The 21,937-nt window shown below is 57.5% G+C and overlaps 1 protein-coding gene across 3 annotated transcripts in view; it reads left to right on the top strand.

Moving 5' to 3' along the window:
* Nucleotides 1-21,931, top strand: part of CMIP (c-Maf inducing protein) — a 191,481-nt gene extending 169,550 nt beyond the window's left edge. For all 3 annotated transcript variants that reach the window (XM_004690346.2, XM_012730619.1, XM_012730620.1), the window contains 12 exons: nt 2,242-2,595; nt 7,554-7,619; nt 8,775-8,801; nt 9,068-9,116; nt 11,520-11,627; nt 13,617-13,733; nt 14,951-15,091; nt 15,863-15,910; nt 16,924-17,070; nt 17,878-17,983; nt 19,280-19,350; nt 21,763-21,931. In XM_004690346.2, the coding sequence (XP_004690403.1) occupies nt 2,242-2,595; nt 7,554-7,619; nt 8,775-8,801; nt 9,068-9,116; nt 11,520-11,627; nt 13,617-13,733; nt 14,951-15,091; nt 15,863-15,910; nt 16,924-17,070; nt 17,878-17,983; nt 19,280-19,350; nt 21,763-21,816 (1,288 nt within the window). In that variant the 3' untranslated portion in view covers nt 21,817-21,931. The remainder of the gene's footprint in view (nt 1-2,241; nt 2,596-7,553; nt 7,620-8,774; nt 8,802-9,067; nt 9,117-11,519; nt 11,628-13,616; nt 13,734-14,950; nt 15,092-15,862; nt 15,911-16,923; nt 17,071-17,877; nt 17,984-19,279; nt 19,351-21,762) is intronic.
* Nucleotides 21,932-21,937: the final 6 nt, after the last annotated feature.

The raw sequence follows: 21,937 nt of genomic DNA, 5'->3' as shown, positions 1-21,937 counted from the left end.
CAGATGGATTTGCATCAACTGCAGGCTGCTAGCTGTGGTCCTGCATGCCTGCTTCAGAGACCCAGGCTGCTCCTTTAACGTGCATCTTCTTGGGCTCAGCATTTCTGGCCAAGGAATCTGCATTCTTGGCAGAGTCCATGGATTCTGCTTCTTACTGAAGGCCACTGAAGGGGTGTGAAGGAAATTGAGTGTGACTGGAGCAAAGAGGGGGATAGCGAAGCAAAGGGGAAATGGCAGAGAAAGTTCTGGCCAGGAAGATTGTACCTCCGGGCTTCTGGAAATTCCTGTTTTACGCTGAGAGCACCACAGCTGTTGGGTTTTGGGTGGAGAAGGGGCTTGATGGGGTACCACTGTCCAGAGTCCCCTCTGGTGGCTCCTGAGAGAAGGTTAATTGGGCGGGAGCCATTAGCAGCCGCGGCTCCCTCCCACGCAGGCCTAGCCCACCTCCTAGCCCACAGCCCAGCCTTCAAGCCCACAGTAGTTTGGGTGCCACGTGACAGCATTCACTCCTCTGGAGTCACCCTGCGGGCCGCGATGCTGCCCTTTCCCAGGCTCATTGGTCACTCTCTGGAAGATAAAGGCCGTGATGTCCTCCAGGCCTGCCCACAGTGCTCTTGGTTGGTACGTGATGTACTCAACACAAAGGAACAGACAACTTGACCCAGGTTAGCGTAGCTCGCTGGAAAATCACCCAATCTGAGCCAAACAGCCTTGAAAATCCACTCCTAAATCCCAGCAAAGGCAAACAAAGGGAGAAGGAGTGTTGAACATTTGGTAGCAAATGAGCTCTAAACCCAGAGAGTGAGTTTCACCACCCCTCCGCCCACGGACCACACACAGTCTTCCATCAACTGTAGAATTCTCAGACTTGAGCCCATAGATTTTGTTCAAAGTGTATTTATTAAACATTCTTGGTGGGCTCAGCTCAGACCTGGCTTGTTGCTCGTACTTTTGCGGAAGACCCTCTGTGTGCATCCGGAGCTCGTTCACCCTCGGCCCTCGGAGCGACTCTGAAGATTTCCAGCCACGTGGCCAGGCCTTGTGCCTGAGGAGCGTGCTCCTCCCCAAGCAGCACCCAACGCATGTCTGCTGCGCTCAGGGATGGGCCGGGCGAGCAGGCTGTCTGGCCTTCACGGGACCCTGGGGTCCAGCCCCAGAGCTGGTTTCAAGGGGATCGGGCAGGGCGGGTGAGGGCTGTGGGTGCAGGGGATGAAGGCAGCCCTCATGGAGCAGGACCACCCATGGTTTGAGGGGCCTGCATTTTCAAGTCCCAGCCCCCTTCACTCCCGAGCTGTGTGGATGGCAGGTCACCTGGCCTCAGGGAGTTCCTTCCTCACCGGGAGTGGTGAGACCCTCATACTCTCTGCTCAGACCCCCGAGAGCCTCTGTGTGGTAGCGCTTAGCCCTGGGTGGCCCAGCAGCGTCAGGAAGAAAGCCCCGTTGCTGGAACACTCAGTGGGGAAGACATTGCCATCAGCCTCAATGCTTGATAAGTCCCGCCACAGAAGCCTGGCGCCATCCTTCGGGCCCAGCGTTTCCCAAGCCATGGTGACACCCATGTTGTCATTAAGCCCTTTCGCTGCTGCCACCTGTGAACGCAAGCACCGTTCCAACAGGCTGGCGGAGATGCTGTCACTGGGGGGTCTGCGAAGTGGGGTGGGAACGCTGCTAAGACCTGCAGGTGAGAGGGACCTCCAGACTCCAGGGCCTAGAAGTTTGGTGTGTGTGTCCTTCTGGTGTGAATGCACAGGGCGGCCGGTGCTGAGCATTCTCATTCAGCTGGAGGGGAGTCTGGGCCTTGCCCTGGGGGCCAGGATGGCAGTTGGGTTGGGTGGGGACTGAGTGGCAGACTACAGGAAACTACTAGAAGCAAAATGACTTGGTGGGTGGCATGACATGCTGGGAATGTGGCCAGGGCAAGCCTCTGGGTGGCGTGAACACCAAGGGCTTTGTGGGAATGGCCTGAAGATCCACGTTCAACCTTCGTTGCACAATATGTGAGCTCCTGCTGTGCACGGGGCCAGAGCAGGGCCCTAGCGGCAAGTCTCGGTTTGGATGCCATCTCCGCCTCCCCGTATCGGGACCTGAGCAAGCCACTTGCCCTGACCGAGCCTCCATTTCCTCACTTGTGGGTGGGATCGTGCTAGCTTCCAGCGCTGCCATTGGGCCTGGTGGGAGGAGGGCAATCCCCTGTCTCCTGGGCTGGGACTTCTCACACCCCTGCCCTGTCTCTTCCCCTAGCCGCGACAATTCCCCGAGCCTGAAGGAGATCAGGAATGGCTGCCAGCAGCCCTGCGACCGGAAACCCACCTTACCTCTGCGCCTTCTGCACCCCAGCCCGGACCTGGTGTCTCAGGAAGCCACGCTGTCCGAGGCGCGGCTCAAGTCGGTGGTCGTGGCCTCCAGCGAGATCCACGTGGAGGTGGAGCACACCAGCACTGCCAAGCCGGCGCTGACGGCCAGCGTGGGCAATGACAGCGAGCCCAACCTCATTGACTGCCTCATGGTCAGCCCTGCCTGCAGCACCATGAGCATCGAGCTGGGCCCCCAGGCTGACCGCACGCTCGGCTGCTACGTGGAAATCCTCAAGCTGCTGTGAGTGTCCCTTCTGCGTGCCCGTCACAGTGGGGTGGGCAGGGGCATGACTGGGCCTCTGGTTACGGCCGTGTCTGCTGGTTGGAGGCAGCCCGGGCCGGCGTACGGAGTGTGTGTGAGTGGGGTGTGCTGGAGGGTGCTTTTGTGCCTGAGCGCCCAGCACATGTGTCCAGGAGGCACAGGCGTCAAGTGTACCTGCGTGTCATAAGTGAGAGTGTGTGTGTGAGTCACTCACCTGCTGAGGTGTGCTTGGCAATGCGTGTGTGGGACTCTGAGTTTTTGAGGGTGTCTGTGTATGTTCCAGTGGCTTTGGGGGGCGCGCGGCCTGACAGTGGCTGTGTGGTGCCCGAGCATGTCTGAACAGAGGACTTGGATGTGGGGTGAGTGTGGGTTTCTCTGTAGGGGTATATGTGTGGGTGTGTCTGCATTTGTGTTACTTTTATGCTCGAGTGGCTGCATGCAGGCGTGTGTCTGAGCATTTGGGGACAAGGGTGTGTTCGTGTGAATACGCATGTGCCTGGGTGTGTTTCTGTGTTGTGTGCTCGATGCATGCTATGTGCTTGGTGTGGTTGTGTGTATACAGGGGACTATTTTGGGGGCTAGGTGTGTGGCCAGGCACGTTTGGGTCTGCGTAGCTGTGTGTGCACATCTACGTGTTGTGGTGTGGACATGTAGAAGTCTTCTGTGAAGGATGTGCCCTTTGGGGCAATGGCCCTTCTGACTGCCTCAGCCCAGACCCCCAAACCATGCCCAGCGTGAGGGAAATAAAACTCAGGATCAGGCTCTGTGCAGGCCTGACTGGTGGGAACAGCTCTGGAGCAGGCCCCGGGAGGCCTGGGTCTGCTCTGGGGGGGCCTCACTTCTGAGCCAGGAGCTCTGGGAAGCTGCCATCCCAGGCTTCATTTGTGTGATGCTAGAAGTCGTGTCTTTGAAAGCGAGCAAGCGCACACATGTGCACATGGCTTCTTGTCCTCAGGAGAGGAATTGGGGTGCAGGGCACCCAAAGGCTTCCTTCATCCCTGCTTGGGCCCTGAGAGAAATGAGGAGCCGGGGATCAATTCCAGCCTTGCTCATGGCACCACCAAATACAGCCACATTTTTTCCCATCCCCCAAGTCCAGAGGAAATTCTGTATTCTGCTCAGAGAAATTTCCACAAACATGGCTCAGTTTCTTCAAGGCAAGAGGTCCCACTTGCCCCCAGCCCTTCAGGGACAACTCAGCTTAAGCCACTTTGGTTGTGCGGCTGAGGCCGGATCCACTGGGCTGAGACGACCCTGTTCTGGTCTCCTTCCTGACTCCCGCTGTTAGCACAAATACCTGGAACTGCCAGCCGTGGCCCCAGCTCCGTGACTGCTCGTATAGCAATCAGGCTTTGAGTTCCGTCACGCAGTGGGCACACAGCTCCCCCCGTCTTCCTAAGTAGGCTCTGAGTGAGGACTCTGTTCTCTCAGGCCGCCCCCAGACCTCCTGCTACACCTCCCCTGTGGGAGGGATGGGCCAGCGGCTGGGCAGTGCCTCTTATCTCTGGCCAGGTCTGAGCTCACACTGCTTGGACCTTTCCACCAGTCAGGGTTTATACTTCCTGAAGCCTCTTTACCTTGGGGGAGCCCAGATTGCAATTTAGGGGCAACTTTATCTTAACTGCAGCTGCTAGTCACATGCCGGTGGGAGGAGCTGTCCAGGCATGTTGGAGCCACAAAGTCCCAGCAGATCAGAGCACTCCCCAATATGATCCAAGTGAAGAGCACAGGTTCTGAGCCAGTGCTGGGTTCAAGGTCCACAGACAGCAGTTAGCTGTGGCCCTGGGTGAGTTAACTGGTCCTGGGGACACCCGTCCCCTCCAGGCATTATTAGCGCCAGATCGGAGGGCTCGGCTCCTTCTAGGGCTAGACACTGGGCAGACGCTGTCACCACCCTGAGTGCATCTGCATCCCCTCCAAGGCGCAGGAAAGTTAGCTGCATCGTTGATTTCACAGACTCCAATCCTCACACAGCTGGCCAGAAGCGCACATACTGGAATGGAGGAGACGGCCCTCCAGCCTGGGCTGCTGTAACTGTGGCTGTGGCCCGGCTCCTCCAGTGTTCTTATCTGTAATGTGGGTGTTTTCCTCTCGAGACTTCTGAGAATATCATGGCATCGGACATTCCCAGAGCTGGTTCTTGCTAAGAGTGGTCTGCTGTCACCAGATGATTTATGTGCAGAGAATGTGGCATTGAGGAGCCTTCCAAGGGCATCGTGGATGCCAGGGAAGCCACGCATGGCGCTGCAGCCTGGCCTTTCCCCTGGGGCAGGCGCAGCTGGTCCCTGAGACTGGACGGTGTGGCCTTTCCACGGCAGGGCCCTGCAAGGCACAAATCCTGATTAGTTGTGTTCTTATAGGAAGGCCTATTCTTGTTAAAACCTGATACCTTTGAAATGTAATATAAATTGCCAAAAATTTCCTGGATAGCCTGAAACTTCAACTGTCCCCTGCACATTTCAAGGTAACACTGAAAACGTACCCCTGAAACCCAGGCTGGGTGGTCCTACGGAAGCCGAGGCCTGAACAGCCCAGACAGCCAGCCTGGGGGTCTAGCAGAGTTGGGAATCAGCTGCTGGGCACCTGTGTGCAATTGACGTGTTTATAGTTCTGCGGTAGGTGGCTGCGTGCCTGCCCTGGGCCAGTCCCTCTGCGAACGCCGCTCTCCGTCCCTCTGAGTCTGTCACCAGCTGAAAGCAGCGGCCTGGCGCCCGTGCCCAGTGGGGTGGGCTGGCAGAAGCTGTGGGCGTGGGTGAGGCCAACCCACCTGAGGGAGAGGCAGGCACAGCTACTCTTCTCTGTGCAGCTTCCTTCAGCTACCTGTTTTGTTTCTTTCCTAAATACCCGGATTTAAAAGAGCCATGGTGGGCGGCTGCAGCATAGATGGGAGAAGCCCTGGCCTTCGGGGCCTTGAGGGAATATAGAGACTGATGCGGGTTGCCCTGAGGACTGGGAAGCGAGACTGGGATGTCAGAGGCTGGGAAAGGTCACCACCCCTCACCCTGGACAGTCAAGCCCAGCAAAGGACCGCCCGGCCAGACTCCCCAGCTCTCCTGACAAGACACAGGAGCTGGGGGCGGAGTTGCTGTCATGGGGCTGGACACTGTCGTACAAGGAAGGGCTGATAGAGACTCCAGCAGGCTGAGATGTGGACAGGGAGACTGGCACACCGGGGTCTGCCGAGGCCCCGAGTCGGTGCCCTGGAACCCGGTCAGCAACTTGATCCTAGCAGACTCCTCTGGCCGCAGGCTCCACAGGGCCAGGAGCTCCTCGTGGCCCACTCACCCTCCGCTGGCCTCTCCAGTGGGACACAGGTCTGCGCCGGTGCCTGAGGCAGTGGTGGGAGGGCCACCTCCTCGGCGGAAGGCCCTGGGCTGGGTGTCGGCCAGAGTGGCCAAGCTCCCTCCCACCCAGCGTTTCTGTGGTGGTACAATTTGGGGAGACAACTCTTCTGCTCTCTGCCTCAGCTTCCCAGCTGAGATGGAGGGATGAGGATCTCTGTTGATAATGTCTGCTCCTCAAAGCTGCCAGGAGACTTAGGGGGCCAGTGTGTGCCAAGCCTTCACCCCAGCATCTGGCGCCTGCAGACCGCAGCCAGGACAGGTGCTTGGTTACCTGGGTTAGCACCTGTGGAGCCGGCTTCTGGCAGGGATTCCACATACCTGATGCAGAGCAGCAAACGTGTGTGTGTGTGTAGAGTGATCCTTCTGTGGAGAAGCTTCCAAACATGAGTGCCTGGGGCCCTAGGCCCCGCCACAGAAACTTGAAGCTCTCTGGAGCCTCGGAGGTCAACTGGTCTGCTCGCAGCCCTGGCAGGTCCGCCATGGGATGATGGGAAGATGGAGGGGGAGGGATTTGCTCAGGTCCCCTGCCTCAGGGGTCATGGCCACTCATTTCTCACCTGGAATGCTTAAAACCCTGAGCCAGGTGCTGGGACTTGGAAGAGACCAACTCCTGACTGCATGGCGGGAGTGAAGCAGAATTAAATGTCCACACCCTAGGCCTTGCTCCCTGGGTCTTTCTGTACATCAAGGTCTGCATTAGCCATGTCACTCACCATCTTCTAGGAAGACCTGCGGCTTTCCCACTCGTTTCCCAGCCTCCTCCATCCTCAGCCCTCTCTACTCCTCAGATCCCTGGGTCCCCTTTTCAGACCTCACGACCCCACCCAGGGAGGGGTGTTCTCTGGACTGGGTGAGGCTGTGCAGGCCCAGCTGCTGTTCCACTGGGCAGGGCAGTGTTCTCCCTGTGCTGTGCAGAACAGGGTTCACGGCCTCAGGGACAGCTCAGGTCAAGTCCCCACGCCGGGTGCTGACTTGTGCCAATCTGAAACCTCTCTGCGCCTTGGTTTTCCTCATCTGCGAAATGGGGGCTGTGGAAACCTTAGTAATAAGTGTGCCTTTAAGGGGCACTTACGCGTAACTAAGGATGTGCTTCGGGGTGTCTGGTGACAGCCCGTATGTTCTCAGAGCAAGGTGCTGCCTTGCCCCACACTGTCTTTCCCCCTTCTGTGGGTCCTTCAGCATCTTAGCAGGGAGTTGGCAGAAAAAGCTACTTCTTTACAAAGCTGTGCTAGTGGAAAAGTAGGGAAGAGCCCTCCAGAAACTGTTGTACACCGGAAACTGGAAGTAACCTGTCTTACCTCTTCGAAGACCCACATCTCAGAGGACTGTTGTTACATTCTGAGGATGTCAACATATAAACTGGAGGAACACAGTGAGGACCATAACACCCCAATTGCGAGCCTCTGGAGTGCCCAATGAGGGAGCCTGCATTCAGCATGAGGGTGCTGTTCCCGGGCGCTGGAGGGCTGGCAGCTTGTGTCAGGTCTCTCGGCCATGCCACAGGGCTCTGCCAGACCCCACCCCAGGGCCATGGGTAAGCACACACTGTGCACCAGACCAGACCAAGGCTGACCGTGCCCCCTCTCATTCCAGGTCGGACTATGATGACTGGAGACCATCTCTGGCCAGCTTGCTTCAACCCATTCCATTCCCCAAAGAGTAAGTCCCATGCGCAGCCCACCGACCAACCCAGGAGAAGACCTGTGCCAGGTTACCCTGTGGGCACACAGATAAAGGAGGAGATGGAGACATGGGCCTCAACTGTGGGGTCCCGCAGAGGCGGCCACTCTCAAACAGGGGAAATCTGAGGTGCCAAACTGGGCCGCATTAGGATGCACTCAGCTCAAGTGCGTCTCCTGCCTGGCACGGCGAAGTCGGCCGTTTGCGTTGTGCTCAGGTGGCAGTGGCCTTGCGCCTCCTCTCCGCGAGGGTGGTAGTGAAAGTCAGGTGGAATCGCTTGTGGCGGAGCTTTCCTTAGTGACGTGCTGAGCATGCCCTGATGAAGCCCCTCGTGACTATAGAGCTGCACACTGGGTCGGGCCCCAAATGGACCTTCCCATTCTCTCTTGCCAGCGCTTAGCCCAATGCTGAATTTATTCCAGGAAAATGTGGAGGTGGCCAGGTGAATACTGGCCTGAGAGGAAGTCTTGTCCAAAGATCCAGGCCCTAAAATGCCTGCAGGCCTCTGTTTTGATAGATTTGAAGAAGTGGGGTCCCTGGGGCAGCTTGGGGCTCTCAGGAGCCGATTAGCGGACCCGTGTTTATGAAATGCGGCTCTCTGAGGGGGACATTACACTCAGTAATTGCCCCATTTGCTGGCCTTGCCTGTCCCTGGGGCCCTCAGGATTGAGACCGGAGAAATCCAACTCCTGAGAGCTGCTGCTGTCATTGGCTGTAGCTACTGCCCCGCAGCCCTGGGGACACACGTGGAGGGCGCCCATGATGCAACTGGCTGGGAGGACAGTCCCCAGTCGCCACTCTTCTGTGAGCTGGTAATTAAGGCGCCCGCACCTTAATTGTGGGGCAATTAACCCACACACCTGGGTCCCAGGTGCCCGCATGCAGCGCACATGTGAGTGCCAGTCCCGTTTACAGGGGTGCGGCTGGGGGCTACTTGGAGGCACCAGGGTCTCGTCTGGTCTCAGGGGCCTTGGATCTGCAATTTCAGGTAGAGACTAAAGACTGGTGTTACATGCTTAACTTCTCCAGTCTTCAAATCAGCCCTGCGGCCCAGCCGTCCCCAGAGGAAGCGCTCGGTATCGCTGTGCTGTCTCGAAAACGCGCTAACTGCAGTTTCCCTTGTTTCTCTTACAGAGCTCTCGCACATGAGAAGTTCACCAAGTGAGTGTGTGGGCAGTGCCCCCTGCCGTCCTCTGGTCCCAGGGCCCCTCTGTCCCCAGGGACAGGCGTCCTTCCAGGTCACATTCTGTTGGAAGTTCCCCTGTGACGCGTGTCCAGGCCGCTCCAGGGTTTCTGGGGAGAGCTCAGGATGTGCCCTGTCCCCATTGGCTCGCCCCACCCCCCACCGACTCTCTCCTCAGCCCTGTGTTCTGGTTCACCCAGGCCAGGACCCAGGGCATGACCCGCTCTTACCCCATCTCTTCCAGGGAACTGAAGTATGTGATCCAGAGGTTCGCTGAAGACCCACGACAAGAGGTGAGGCTACCCTCCCCCGGCACGCTTGCTGCCAGGGCCACTGCAGGACACAATGGGCATCTCCACCCTCTGTGGCTCCGCCAGGGCCTCCTGGCACCCAGGCATTCAGGGCAGTTGACTGAGGCTCCTTGCTTCGTGCATAAACACACTCAAGCACTCACCACCACCACCCCACACACATATTGTCTGGGCTTGGCCCCCATGTCAGTGCTTGGCTGTGAACTCAAGCTAATCTGAGCTGGTTTCCTGCTGGCTGGCGGCTTCTCCCTGCAGCACAGGTCTTGGTATAGGGCAGGCTGGCACCAAGGCTCCCAGCAGTTCCAGGACGGGGTCTAGATCCTCTCTGGGCCTGCCCACTTTCCATTGCCTGGGCATCGAGGCCGCAGGCCTCCCTGAGAGGTCACCTTCAAAAAGCTTCCCAGGGCGGGCCGCCTTCTGCCGGAGCCTGTGTGTAAGCAGTGACTCTGGCTGGACGGGCCCGACCTGATCCTCCCCTCGATGGGCAGTGCAGCCCCGGCTTCGCACAGAGCCTGCTGTGTCAGGCACGCGCCTCTCCTCACTCAGTCCTCCCAGTCATCCTCCCTGTTTTACATAGCATCGCCCTCCTCTCAGAGCTAAGAAAACCTTATATCCCCAAGGTCACATAATAGCAGGTATACGACTTAGGAGGATTCGGGCCAGGGAGCCTTCTCGAGAACACTGGCTCCAGAGCCTGTGTTCACTGGGTCCGGCGGTGCCGCAGAGGAGATGGGGAGACCCACAGTGCCCTTCTCCTTACACAGATCCTGGGGGCTTGCGGAATGGCTCCGAGGTGGTGGGGGGCCCAGGCCCCACCCCTACCCGCCATTGTCCCCCAGGAAGGGCACTGGGCAGAGGCGGGAGCAAGTGAGTCTTTCCGGCCATAATGTACAACTTCACCCTAGAAGGTCCGGGGCATGTGGTACCAAGGCACCCTGAGTCCAGGCAGAAACAGTAGATCGGGAGCTTTTTAATGGCTACGTGCCAGGGATGGTGTTACTTCTCCTTAGACCTAAGTCATGTCTTGCCATGCCTACGGGAAGATTCTCAGAATACCCCTGGAAAAAGGATCTTTAATTCAAACCCCCCACCTGAAGCTGAAGAGTAAAAGTGGTCCCAGTGGCTTCCCTGAGCAGGGGTTTCTGGGAGGGTTTCAGGGATTTCTGAGTTTTCAAGCTGAAGGGCCAGGCACAGAGGGCTGGGGGGAGGGGCCTCCCAGGCCTCACCCCACCCCTTGGCTTTTCCTTCTCCCGCCTGTCTTTTCTGCTTTCTTTGCTTTTCCTCCTTCTTTCTCCTTCTCCTCCCACCATAAGCTGAAGTTATTTTCTTATCAATTCTTGCTGATCTTTGTTGAATAGAATTTCATACTCCCGATTCCTGATTTCTTTGAAGTAGATAAGTTAACATTTGATATTCTTCCAACTCAGAGGGAAAATTCAAAGCCCAGCTGCCTGTGTTTTCTGTTTACTTATGTGTGGGTTGTGATCAATTGACTATCTGTGAGTAAGTGACTCTTGGCTGCAAATTGTCCTTCACTCCTGAAGGAAAGACAGGCTCTTCTCTGAGGGCGGGAGGCGGAGCAGGAACAAAGGCCTTGGTGTGCCTCTCTCTACAGCTACAGCTGCCAGGTGGATGTGGATTTCTCCATACACCCCCACACGCTGACACATGGGGCACTGAGAAGGTTGAGAGCCACAGAGAGGCCTGTGCCACCAGGGCTAAAACTATCCTACTCCCTCCCCCCACCCCCACCATCACAGAGGCCCTGTGTGTGGGGGGGGCAGACTCAGAAGGGGATGCAATGAGGCCTAAAAGGAGAGCTTGGCAGAGTCCCAGAGAGAGAGATTAAGTGGGGCTGAGGCCAGAGGAGTCAGGGGTCTGAGGGTTAGGGAGGGGACAGGGACCCAGTGGGGAGACAAAGACCAGGTAGTTGGAAACTCTGGAAGGGAGGAAGGCAGACACCCAAAGGTGGAAGGGTCAAATGCCCTGAGAGTGAGGGTCATCAGTGAGGGGACAGAAATCTAAGTGTGAGAGGGGCTGAAGGCAGAGAGTGAGAGAGACAGACAAAATAACACCCACCCCATAGAGGCACAGGAGAAAAGGGGGCTGAGTCGGGCAGCTGCTTTGAAGTTCTCTTCTCCCGAGCTTAGTTGTATCAGGGCAGCTAACCTTGTGGGACCTGGCCCTCCGTCCCGGCGGTGGCTGGCGAATGCGGGGAAGACTCAGGTCTGTGGACGTCCTATTTCTTTCCCAAAAGCCCGCCATGGACTTCAGCAGAAAGTCAGGCGTGACTGACGTGAGCGACGCTTTAACGTCCACACGTACAGACTGTTTCTGTGTAGCCCAGATCTGCGAGGAGATGACCCTTGCATTTCTGTCTGGCAGGTCCACTCGTGCCTGCTGAGCGTGCGGGCCGGCAAAGATGGCTGGTTTCAGCTCTACAGCCCTGGAGGGGTGGCCTGCGATGATGATGGAGAGCTCTTCGCCAGCATGGTACGTGAGGTAGCATTGGGTCCCCTTCCTGGCCTGGGGGAGCCACCTGGCACTGTGCACAGTCAGAGATGCAGGCTAAAGTGAGGCTGCAGTTGGCATTGGTGGTGATGACACTGACCATCTGGGTCACACCCTCATTTCTCAGCAGGCCCTGAGGCAGGGCCTTCCCTCAGCCTGTGAGGATGCGATGCTCCCCATCACCCCTTAGGCTGACTGAGGTCTTCACTGCCCACCTCAGAATCCCTTGTAGTGAGCTGTGACATCCCCCTAACGGGACTGAGCGCTCATGTGCAGGAGGCTTCCAGAAGGCCCGACAGATCCACCCACTCATCCTTGCCATGAGAAGCCAGGGTCAGGGTAAGCATCCCACCTTGGAGATGAGGTCACTTGCAGCCACTCCACAGTGAATTCTGGTACCTTCTTTTGCTGGCGAATACCACGTATATACTCCTTTCACCTTCAGGGCTATGCCAGTCCTTTCCCACATGGAGGTTGAAGTAGGCCCTGTTCATGACTGACCTGAGGTCACCCCACCCACCCCCCAACCCAGAGCCAGTGTCTTCCAGAAGGGAGGGCAGACACTCCCGCGGGGCAGATGCTTCCACAAGGCCACAACTCGGTTCCAGGATGGAGCATTCTCCCTGCGTGCAGAGGTGGGCACCTCAGCCAAACCCAGTTTAAACCGCAGCTCTGCTGGGGCTGGCCAGGTGGCCTCGGGTGGTAACTGGCCTCTCTGGGCTTCAGTGTCCTCGTCTGTAAAGCGGGGAGCTGTGTCGCCTCGGCTCACCATGGTGACCACACGTACACAGAGGCTCAGAAGTGACGGCGTGGTGGTGAGTCTCACTCTGCCGGCGGCCAGGTCGGCAGGAGAGCAGCTCACAAAGCACTCTGCTGGGCAGTAAACTCGGCACCACGACTGCGCAGTGACGCCACATTTCTTGAAAAGGGCCATATTTTTAGGTCCTTTTCCTGTTGCGCTGGCTCTCCACTCCTCTCCTGCTGCCTGCGAGTCCCTCTTGAGTGCCCAGTGCCCACTGGCTCTGCCTGTGCCACCTCTCGCAAGCACTCGCCTTTCCTGGGGGCTCCTCTGATGTCATAGCATCACCATGGCAACACCCGGTGGTTCCCCCCACCACCCCTTGATGCGTGGACTCAATGTGGCAAAGAATTCAGGGAGTTGGCAGCTTCCCAGGCCTAGAGATTACATTTGTATGCCAGAATCATTAACAGAAAAAAATATGCACGGGAGGAAGCAGGCGGCCCTGGGATGGCAGCGCATGTCGCCATGGAGACACCCAGGTGCAGAAGAGGTCCCCTTGACTGGGCTGCCATTCCAACCCACAGAGGGCATCTTACACACAGTCTGGAGGAAAGAAATGAGGTGTCCAGGCCCCTGGCCTCGTTGGCTGGGGACCCCGGCCTTGGGCCCCACCCCAGGTACACCAAAAGGGGCATGTTTTTCTGAACAGCTGCCCCACAGAGCCCAGGATGGAGCAGAATCTGCCAGTTCTTGGGTCTCCCAGGCAGGCGATAAGCCCAAATACAGTCAGAGCTTGCCAGGGCTGGGAGGGGCAGGGTGTGCGTCCCCTGCCCCGAATCAGCCTGAGATCCTGAAGAAGCACCAGGGACGTGAGGTGACGTCCTGGACATATATCCCAACATTTCATGCGGATAGAAGGGTGACACTATGGGCATTCACCACCATCCATTTCCAGAACTTTCTCACCTTCCGAATGGCCCTCTCTACCCTTTAAATACTGACACCCTGCCCCTCCCAGCACACACCACCTACTTGGTGTCTCTGAATTTCACTCCTCTCTAGGTCCTCACTTGAGTGGAATCCTATGGGGTCTGTCCCCTTGTGTCTGGCTTACTCCGCACAGAATCCTGGAATGTGGGTGCCCGTGTCAGGGAAGGGGTCTTTGGAAGCTCCTGGGGACAGTGGCACCCCTATGGGTGCCGCTCTCCACCGGCCCCATCTCTTCACAGGTGCACATCCTCATGGGCTCCTGTTACAAGACCAAAAAGTTCCTGCTCTCCCTGGCTGAAAACAAGTTGGGACCCTGCATGCTCTTGGCGCTGAGGGGGAACCAGACCATGGTGGAGGTAATTACTGCCAGAGGGCGCTGCCCAGAGGCTGCTGACTGCCTCTGTGTTCTTGTTGTCCATCCCTTTGGGGTGGGGAGCTGTGTCGGGGGCTCTCCCCTGCTCCCTTCTCTTTCCTCCTAACATCTCTAGAAGGTGGTGGCCTGGGATCCCAGAGCCCCTGACCGGAGAAACGAGGCAGAAGCTGTGTTGCTTATTCTAATGCAGCCTTAGGAAGCAGGCCCAACGCTTCACCCCCATTCTAGCCCCAGGACCAGGCTGTAGGCAAGGGGATGGGGATTGAATCTCAACTCCCAGCGGGGGGGCCATCAAGGAACTTGACCACCAGCTCTCCCCCATGAAAGTGAGAGTGATGGTAAGATTGGAGGAGCTAAGAAGGCAGTGGATGGGCATGCCGGGCTGTGGGGACAGCACATGCCAAGGCCCTGTGGCAGGAAGCCGCTTGGAGGAAGAATAGGGAGGAGTTGCCCGGGATGGCTAGAGCATAGGGAGGGGAGAGATGCTAGATGTGGCTGGATATAGGCAAAGAGCCTCTGGGGTGCCCACCCAAGGGCCTCATAGGGCTTGGAATTTAGACTGAAAGCTGCTCTGGTGGCCTTTGTGAAGGGGGAGGATGGGAGTGAGCAGGGAGACAGGAGGAGGTGAGCAGTGATGTGAGGACCTGGGCCAGGCAGGCTCTCCTTGGCCAGCAAGAAGTCACTGGAAAGGGGAACTGGAAGTCAGAACTGTCCAGGACATCCGTGCCAGGCAGGAGAGTGTGGTGGGCAGTGGCCCAAGACCCTCCTCGAAGCAGTGATGTTCCCAGGCTCCAGCTCAGTTCACTGAGCGCCTCAGCTTCTCCTGTGTGCCAGGTGCTGGGGGAGGACGAGAGCAGTCTCATCCTATGGAACCTCAGCCAAGCTGGGGGCTGGGCTGTCACTCCTGCATGCATCTTACCAGCGGCCTACTGTGTGCTCAGCTGGGTGAACGCTAATGTGCCTGTTGCACAAATGGGAAGCTTTGATAGGCGACTTGTGTGCAGAGGGCATAGGGGCTAATTCTGAAACTAAGATGCTCAGGAACATGGAGTGATGTGAATGAATCTACAGACCCCCCCTCTCAGGGGGTGTGGGGACTGCTGGGACCCACGGAAGGAGGCTCAGACCCTCCCAGCCTTCAGGGAGCAGCCTGGCGTGGAGTGAAGACCCCGCTGTAACGCGCCTCCTGCTCTTGTGCAGATCCTGTGCTTGATGCTGGAATACAACATCATCGACAACAACGACACTCAGCTGCAGATCATCTCAACCCTGGAGAGCACAGGCGTGGGGAAGCGCATGTATGAGCAGCTGTGCGACCGGCAGCGGGAGCTTAAGGAGCTGGTGAGTCTGGGGCTGGCTGCGGCGGCTCCCGGCCCCAGCCAGAGAGAGAGGAGTGGTGTGGAGAGCATCTGCCTGGCCCTCTCACTGAATCCACCTCAGACCCAGGGAGGTCGGATTAGCATCTGCCACGTTCCAGATGATCAGACAAAAGCACAGAGAGGTCAAGTCCGTGACCCAAAATCACACAGCTGATGCAGAGTCTGGCTGGACTGCATCCTTTCTCACTCCCAGGGCCATGCATGGCAGTCACTGTGCTCACTCTCCCGCCCCTATGTCTGCAGACCTTCGTTAGCGCACAGAGGCCTGACTTCAAATGCCAGCATCACCCCTCTTGACCAAAGGACTTCCTGTCCACATACACGTCCAGGACAGTAGTGATAGGGAATTCCTATCCCCAGCCTCCGGGAGCAGCCCTGAGCCCACGATTAACAAGAGAGAGTATATAGAGAGACACTTTAGCTCCCTCGGCCCTGGGGAGCTACCACTGAGACCACTTCTCTACCATTTTCCATTTCCCTGGTGATCCTGGATTGATAACCCCCTTCCATCAGGGACCCTCATAGTCTCACCTCCCCACAGCCCGGCTGGTATTTTTTAGAAGCATCACCTGCCTAACAGCCCACCTGCCCTCACACCTTGCCTCGGGGTCTGCACCATGTTGCCTTCCACCGCCTGGTGCCCTCGGTGGTGCTAGCAGAGGCCAGGACGCAGGAGGGAATCTCAGCGGGAAGAATGGGGAGTGGGTCGTGATCCGTCTGATTTCTGTTACAGCAAAGGAAAGGCGGGCCGACCAGGCTGACACTGCCCTCCAAGTCCACAGTGAGTTGGTTTCATTCTCTGTTCAGGGCCAGGTGGACGGAGAAGGTGGGTTGGTCCCTCCTGCTGGGCAGGGGCAGATAGTGTCTGCTGGAGGCGCCGGACCACCGACCTGGTAGCACATTCCTGGAGCAAAGCAAACATTAGGATACAGAATCTTACAGATGTCAATGTTAACTGGCTGTTACTAAGAATGGAGTAGTTAGTGTACATTGAGCATCTGTGTGCCGGGCATTATACTGCTAGTTCATTTTGTGCTCACGACCACCCAGGAGGCCAGCACCTCCTACCATTCCCATTTTACAAGGTGCCTTCGAACCACAAAGCCCCCTGTCAAGGACAGCAGGGCAACAGGGCAGAAAAGGCTGCTGAAGCTCCAGCCTTCTTGAGTCTATCCCAACCAGCAGGAAAGAGAAAGAGAGAAAGAAGAACTCGTTCCTATAAGGACCTTCCTGGACAGTCCACCGAATACGTCCACTTATATATATATACCATCGTCTAGATTCACATCTAGCGCGGCCACACCTCCCTGAGAAATTAGCCTGACTCAAGGACCCCAGCCCTAAGATGGAAAGGAGAATGAATATCACCCTCTGAGAACCTCAGAGTCTAGTGACCAGGCAGTGCTTCACCTCCACAGGCCTTAGAGTTGAGGGCACCTCAGTCTTGCATGTGGGAAACGGACACGAGCCGCCGCCTGGGAGAGCGATGTGGCCAGACACACGCCTGCGGGCGGGACGTGGCCTCAGGACACCCCAGTCGGTGACTCAGGGTGTGACTCACCCACTGAAGGCTTTCTCTCCACCTAGCAGCCGCCACCCACAGGGATGTGGAGGCCGCCCCTCCCTCCCTGCCTCCCCTCTTGGCCCAACCCACTGAGCCATGCCGTCACCCAGCTCCTGGGGAGCTGCCGCCCTCCGCAGCAGCTCTCTGGGGCCAGGAAAAGGTGGTGGGAGAGATGGGAGAGTCTCAGGGTCTCAGCAGCCCTCAGACCTCGTCTGCCTGTCTGTCTGCAGGATGCAGACTTGGCCCGTTTGCTGAGCTCTGGCTCCTTTGGAAACCTGGAGAACCTCAGTTTGGCCTTCACCAACGTAACCAGTGCCTGCGCTGAGCACCTCATCAAACTGCCTTCTCTCAAGCAGCTGAACCTGTGGTCCACTCAGGTACCAAGGGCCCGTCCCACACCCTGCTGCTCCCCGTGCTTTCCTGCAGCACCTTCCTGCCCTGCCCTGGTCCTCTCCACATCCTCCTCCCTGGACTCTGCTCTTGCCCCCTGCACCCTCCTCCAAACACCTTGAACCCTGCCCCTGCTGGGCTTTCTGCCCAGAGTCCACCATTGTGGACCAAAGGGTGGCCGCCCGCCCCAGACCAGAGAGGGGTTAGGGCAGCATGAAGCCCACTGGCCCATTTCACACTTGGAGTTGCCCAGGAAGGGACATGAGACAGTCTTAGGTGCATGAGAGGCAGAGCTGGCTCTCACTCACCTTGGGGAGAACATGTGGGTGCTCGTGGGTTGTGGCTGGATGGGGAGCCCAGCATGCCAGAGCCCGCTGCCCGCATTCTCGCAGCATCTCCTGAGCTGTGCTGCACCTGGCGTGCAGATCAGTGTGTGGGCTTCATGCCACGCCCGCGAGGTGCAGGCGCCCGCGTCACTGGCGTTTCCCAGGGTTCCACCTTCTGGGTGCCTCCCTCCCATCCTGGGAAAGGATCCCTGGGCTTGGATGGAGAGTCACCGAGTCAAAAGCCCTCCCGACAGATGGAGTAACCAGCTTCCAGGGAGGCCTGGCTCGCCCTTATCCCACCAGCACAGGCTGCGTTGGAACCCAGGTCAGGAGAGGCACTGAGGTTTTGGAGAAATGTCAGAGTGCGGCTTGCCAGGCTGCACGCCTCAACACAAGGCTCTGTCCCCACCCCTACCTCCACCACTGCCCCGGGTGCTCCCCAGGGCTAAGAAGGTCTGTGCCCCACAGTTTGGAGACGCCGGCCTGCGGCTCCTGTCGGAACACCTCACCATGCTCCAGGTGCTGAACCTGTGCGAGACGCCTGTCACGGACGCCGGCCTGCTGGCCCTCAGCTGTGAGTACCCTAGGGTGCTGCTGGGTGGGGAGGGTCCCTGCTCCTTCCTGTATTTGCCCTGCCTCTCCCACCCTCCACCCTGAAAGCCTGGCCCCGCGGGCTGTGCTTGGATATAAAGTGTCATTCATTCATTCAGCAGCATTTGTTGAGCACCTGCTGTGTGCCAGACCACATTCTGGCCACTAGAAACAAAAAATGGGGGGTGGGGTGAGCAAAGGGGCATATCTCCACTCTCGTGGAGCTTCAATTCTGGAAGAAAAGGAAAGAATTAGTAAATCCCAGCCCAGATCCTCCTAATTCCATCACAGCCCTCAAGGGAATAGGTTCAAGGTCATGTGGTCCCTGGACCAGTAGCTGCAGCCGTCCCCAGGGAGTAGGGTGGAAATGCAAGTTCTCAGGTCCACCCCAGACCTTTTGACTCTGAAACTATTATAACACAGTGCCTGGTGGTTCCCGAGCTCTTGAAAGTCTAAAGTGCTGCCCAATAGAAATCGCTGCTCAGTGCTCAGATGTGAGCCCAGGCTCAGCATTTCCCATTCCCAGCTCTGCTGCTGGCTTAGAGTAACCCCGTGTTGCCTCAGCTGGGAGGAATCAAGAAGGCCTCCCTGGGCGGTGATGGGATCTGGCTGTAAAGGCTGTGAGGCAATTGGCCAAGGGGCAGGCAAGCTGCGCAGGGTGTGGCCCCCGCAAGGCCCTCAGTGAATTCTGGATGATTTTGGAGTGGTGGAGGCAGGGCAGGGTGAATGGAGGCAGAGAGGGTGCGGTGGTGAGCCTCTTCTCTGAATGTGTGCTCTTTGACACTGTTTGGAGCCACACAGTGACAGCTGGGCCTCTGGGCTATGGTGCAGGTTCCTGTGTGCTGTCTTAGCCCAGCGCAGCATTTCTGGGTGTGGGTCAGGGCATCTGCATCTTCCATCAGCTCCCCAAGTGAGCAAATCTCCACACAATCCGTCAGAAGCCATGCCTGAGTCACCTCCTCCTGGGGAGCTTCCAGGGCTCCCTGGCCTATCTGCGTGGCTCTGGGTGTGACCGGAAAATTCTAGGGACATCTGTGTCCCGGCTGCGAAAGGACTTGCCAAAGGGAGCAAAAAGGGAGGGGGATCCAGAGTGGAGGGGCAGGCGGTAGACCCAGCTCAGACGGTCCTTGCCCAGGAGAGCCTTTCTGTACCTACTGTCCCTCCCCCTCATCTACACACGGGCCTCAGCATGTCTAGTCAGGCCGAGCTTGACCCTCCTACACCCGCTGCTTCCCCTTTTGGGGTCACTACCCTGATGACTGTTTCTGTCCTCCCACAGCTATGAAGAGTCTTTGCAGTTTAAACATGAACAGCACCAAGCTCTCGGCTGACACCTATGAAGATCTGAAGGTAATTCCTGCCTGCCTGTGCTCTCCTGCCGGATAGATGTGCTTTGGCCTCATGGAGCTTATTCCCTAGCTGGAAGGCTGTGACACCAACAGAGAAGCCAACAAATTTAAAATAATAGCAGGTTGAAAGGACCACTGGAGAGGAATTTAGCAGGGAATCCACAGATTGGGAACAGGGAGGGTCTGTCCCACATGGGATAATGGCAGATGGTCCCTTGCAAGTGTAGGTCACATCAGCTGAGACCCAAAGAAAAGACACCGACTTTGCAAAAGAAGAGGAAGAGCCAGTGCAAAGGCCCTGGGGTAGAAAGGGTTGTTGAAATTGACGGTGTAGCAATGTGACTGGAAAAAGAGAGAGAAAATAGACTGGGTAGAATAGAATGGCTGATAGACTGAGTGAGGCCTTGTAGGTCATGAAATATGGTGAATTTCCTCTAAGTGCAGCTGGCAGTTTTCAGCTCTATGCAGGTCAGGAGTTAACTTATGAGAAGCTCATTTTGGCTGTTTCATGAAGAGTGGCACTTAGGAGAAGAAGCAAGAGCATTTATAGGGCTGGTGCAGACACCCAGGTAGGCGTCTACAAGGTCTGGCTGGCTCAGTTGGAAGATAAAACAAAGGCTCTGTGGAGGACAGCCACCTATTGTTGGAAAAACAGCACTTCTCGGAGGAGTCAGTGGGTGTGGGCCTCTGCACCCTGTCATCATGGGCCAGGGCCAGCTACCCTGGGAGTGGGCAGGCTGCTGGCCAGTGCCTGGGAAGGAAGGGCCGGGCCAGGAGGCACAGATGGTGTCTGTAAGCGCCAGCACCTCCATAACCTGGATGCCACTTAGAGGGAATTCTCTGGCAGCCCTGGGCCACTGGGCCTCCAGCAGGGCTTCTAGGCTTCCCCCTCCAGGTTAGCCAGACCTTCTGCTCCCACGGCTTGCTCACTGGCCAAGCTGCCAGATGCTCTCAGAGCACCTATAGGTGCCAGGCCTATGCTGGGGACCACAACATTGAGGCTACAGCCAGCTCCCCCTGCCACCACCCCCAGGAGGAGGCTCAGTCCTAGCAGAGAGGAGTGTAACAAACCAAGGCTGGACAGGACCCAGGGACTGCAAAGAGGGGTGTCAGCAGGTGAGCCTTCACTAAAGAGGGCTCCAAAAGTGAGCTTGCCAGACAGGCCATCCCAGAAGCAAGCATGACCTCAGTGCCCACCCAAACAGATCTAGGCACCGTGTGAAATGCAGACTGCAAGAACCCCACCAGACCTGCTAGTTCCAAATGGGCATTGCAAGCCGCCCCAGGGATGCCACTGTACCCCACAGTCAGTAAAGCTAATCTAAACACTATTGAGACCAAGAAAGTGAGGTGATGGGCTCTTGTAAAGAGAAGTGGTCTTTGGTCCATGTATTGTTCTTCCATAATGGGGAAACATACTAGAACCAGCCACCAACTTGGGGTTCCAAAGCTGACAGCCCTGCCCCCCGGGACTCGGGTTGCTGAGCACACAGGCTGTGCAGGTCCCTGCCCAGCCCAGCCAGCTCCCTTCTCCTCCTACCCCTCTCTCCCGCCCCCCCACACCACTATTTTTTCCCCCAAAGAACCTGGAAATCTAGGTGCAGTCTAATTGTGCATGGCTGGCTGAAATATTTCCTACAACACAACTCTGGTGTGCGCAGGCCCTCAGTTTGTAAGCGTGCCAGGCAGTGGGCAGCCCCTGAGCCTGGCTGAGCACCAGACAGAGGCAGCGCATGTGTGTTCATGAGAAGATCATCATTGCCACTACCCAGAGACAGGGACGGAGGGTGGAAGGAGGGGCCGGTGAGCGGGCATCTGCTTCTCTGGACAGTTAAGGTCCCTAAATAAAGCCAACTGTCTCTAAGAAGGAAGAGAGGAAGCACAGCTAGGTAGCAAGGATGGCAGGCAGGGATCAGGCCCGGAGTCCAGAATTCTGCAGGTGGAATGTGCAATGTGCAGTGAATTGGATGAGGAGAGGAAGGGTCCCTGTACCTGCTGGTGACCCAGTTCCCCAGGAGGAGACTATTATAAGCAGTATTGAGAATGAGAACAGCTCACACCCCCAGAGCCTGGTATGGCAATACATGGGATGGGGTGCTCTGGTTCTGCCATGTTCGGGTGTCTAAACCCTCACACCTTGCTGTGAGCCAGGAACTGGACTCCCATTCCCGCCACATGAGGAAGGGGCTTGCCGGGGCTCTGGGTTTTGGCCCAGGGGCACACAGCCCTCCAGCCAGTGCCCTCCCAGTGGGGCCTGGAGCCCCCCCACCCCACCCCTGCCTTGGGGAGGGGCTGCCGCATGGCACATCTGGGTTCTCCGGTGGGCACCAGAACAGCTGTGGCTGTGAGGAGGGTGCAAGGGACACCATGCGCCTGGGTTCGGCTTCTGGAAGGGGACGCCCTCTCCCCACAGGCCAAGCTCCCCAACCTGAAGGAGGTGGACGTGCGCTACACGGAGGCCTGGTGAAGCTGCCGCGGGAGGAGTTTGCAGCCGCCACACTCTCTTGACTAATAGCCGTAGGGCGCCGGTCCTGGGGTCCTGCCCCCAGCATCCGGGCTGTGAGATAGAGGGGGGAGTCTTTCTGGGG

This window comes from Condylura cristata, unplaced genomic scaffold (genome assembly GCF_000260355.1).
Source record: "Condylura cristata isolate star-nosed mole 26May11 unplaced genomic scaffold, ConCri1.0 scaffold00028, whole genome shotgun sequence".
In the NCBI taxonomy this organism is placed as follows: Eukaryota; Metazoa; Chordata; class Mammalia; order Eulipotyphla; family Talpidae; genus Condylura; species Condylura cristata.
This window is presented reverse-complemented; position numbering and strand designations above follow the sequence as displayed.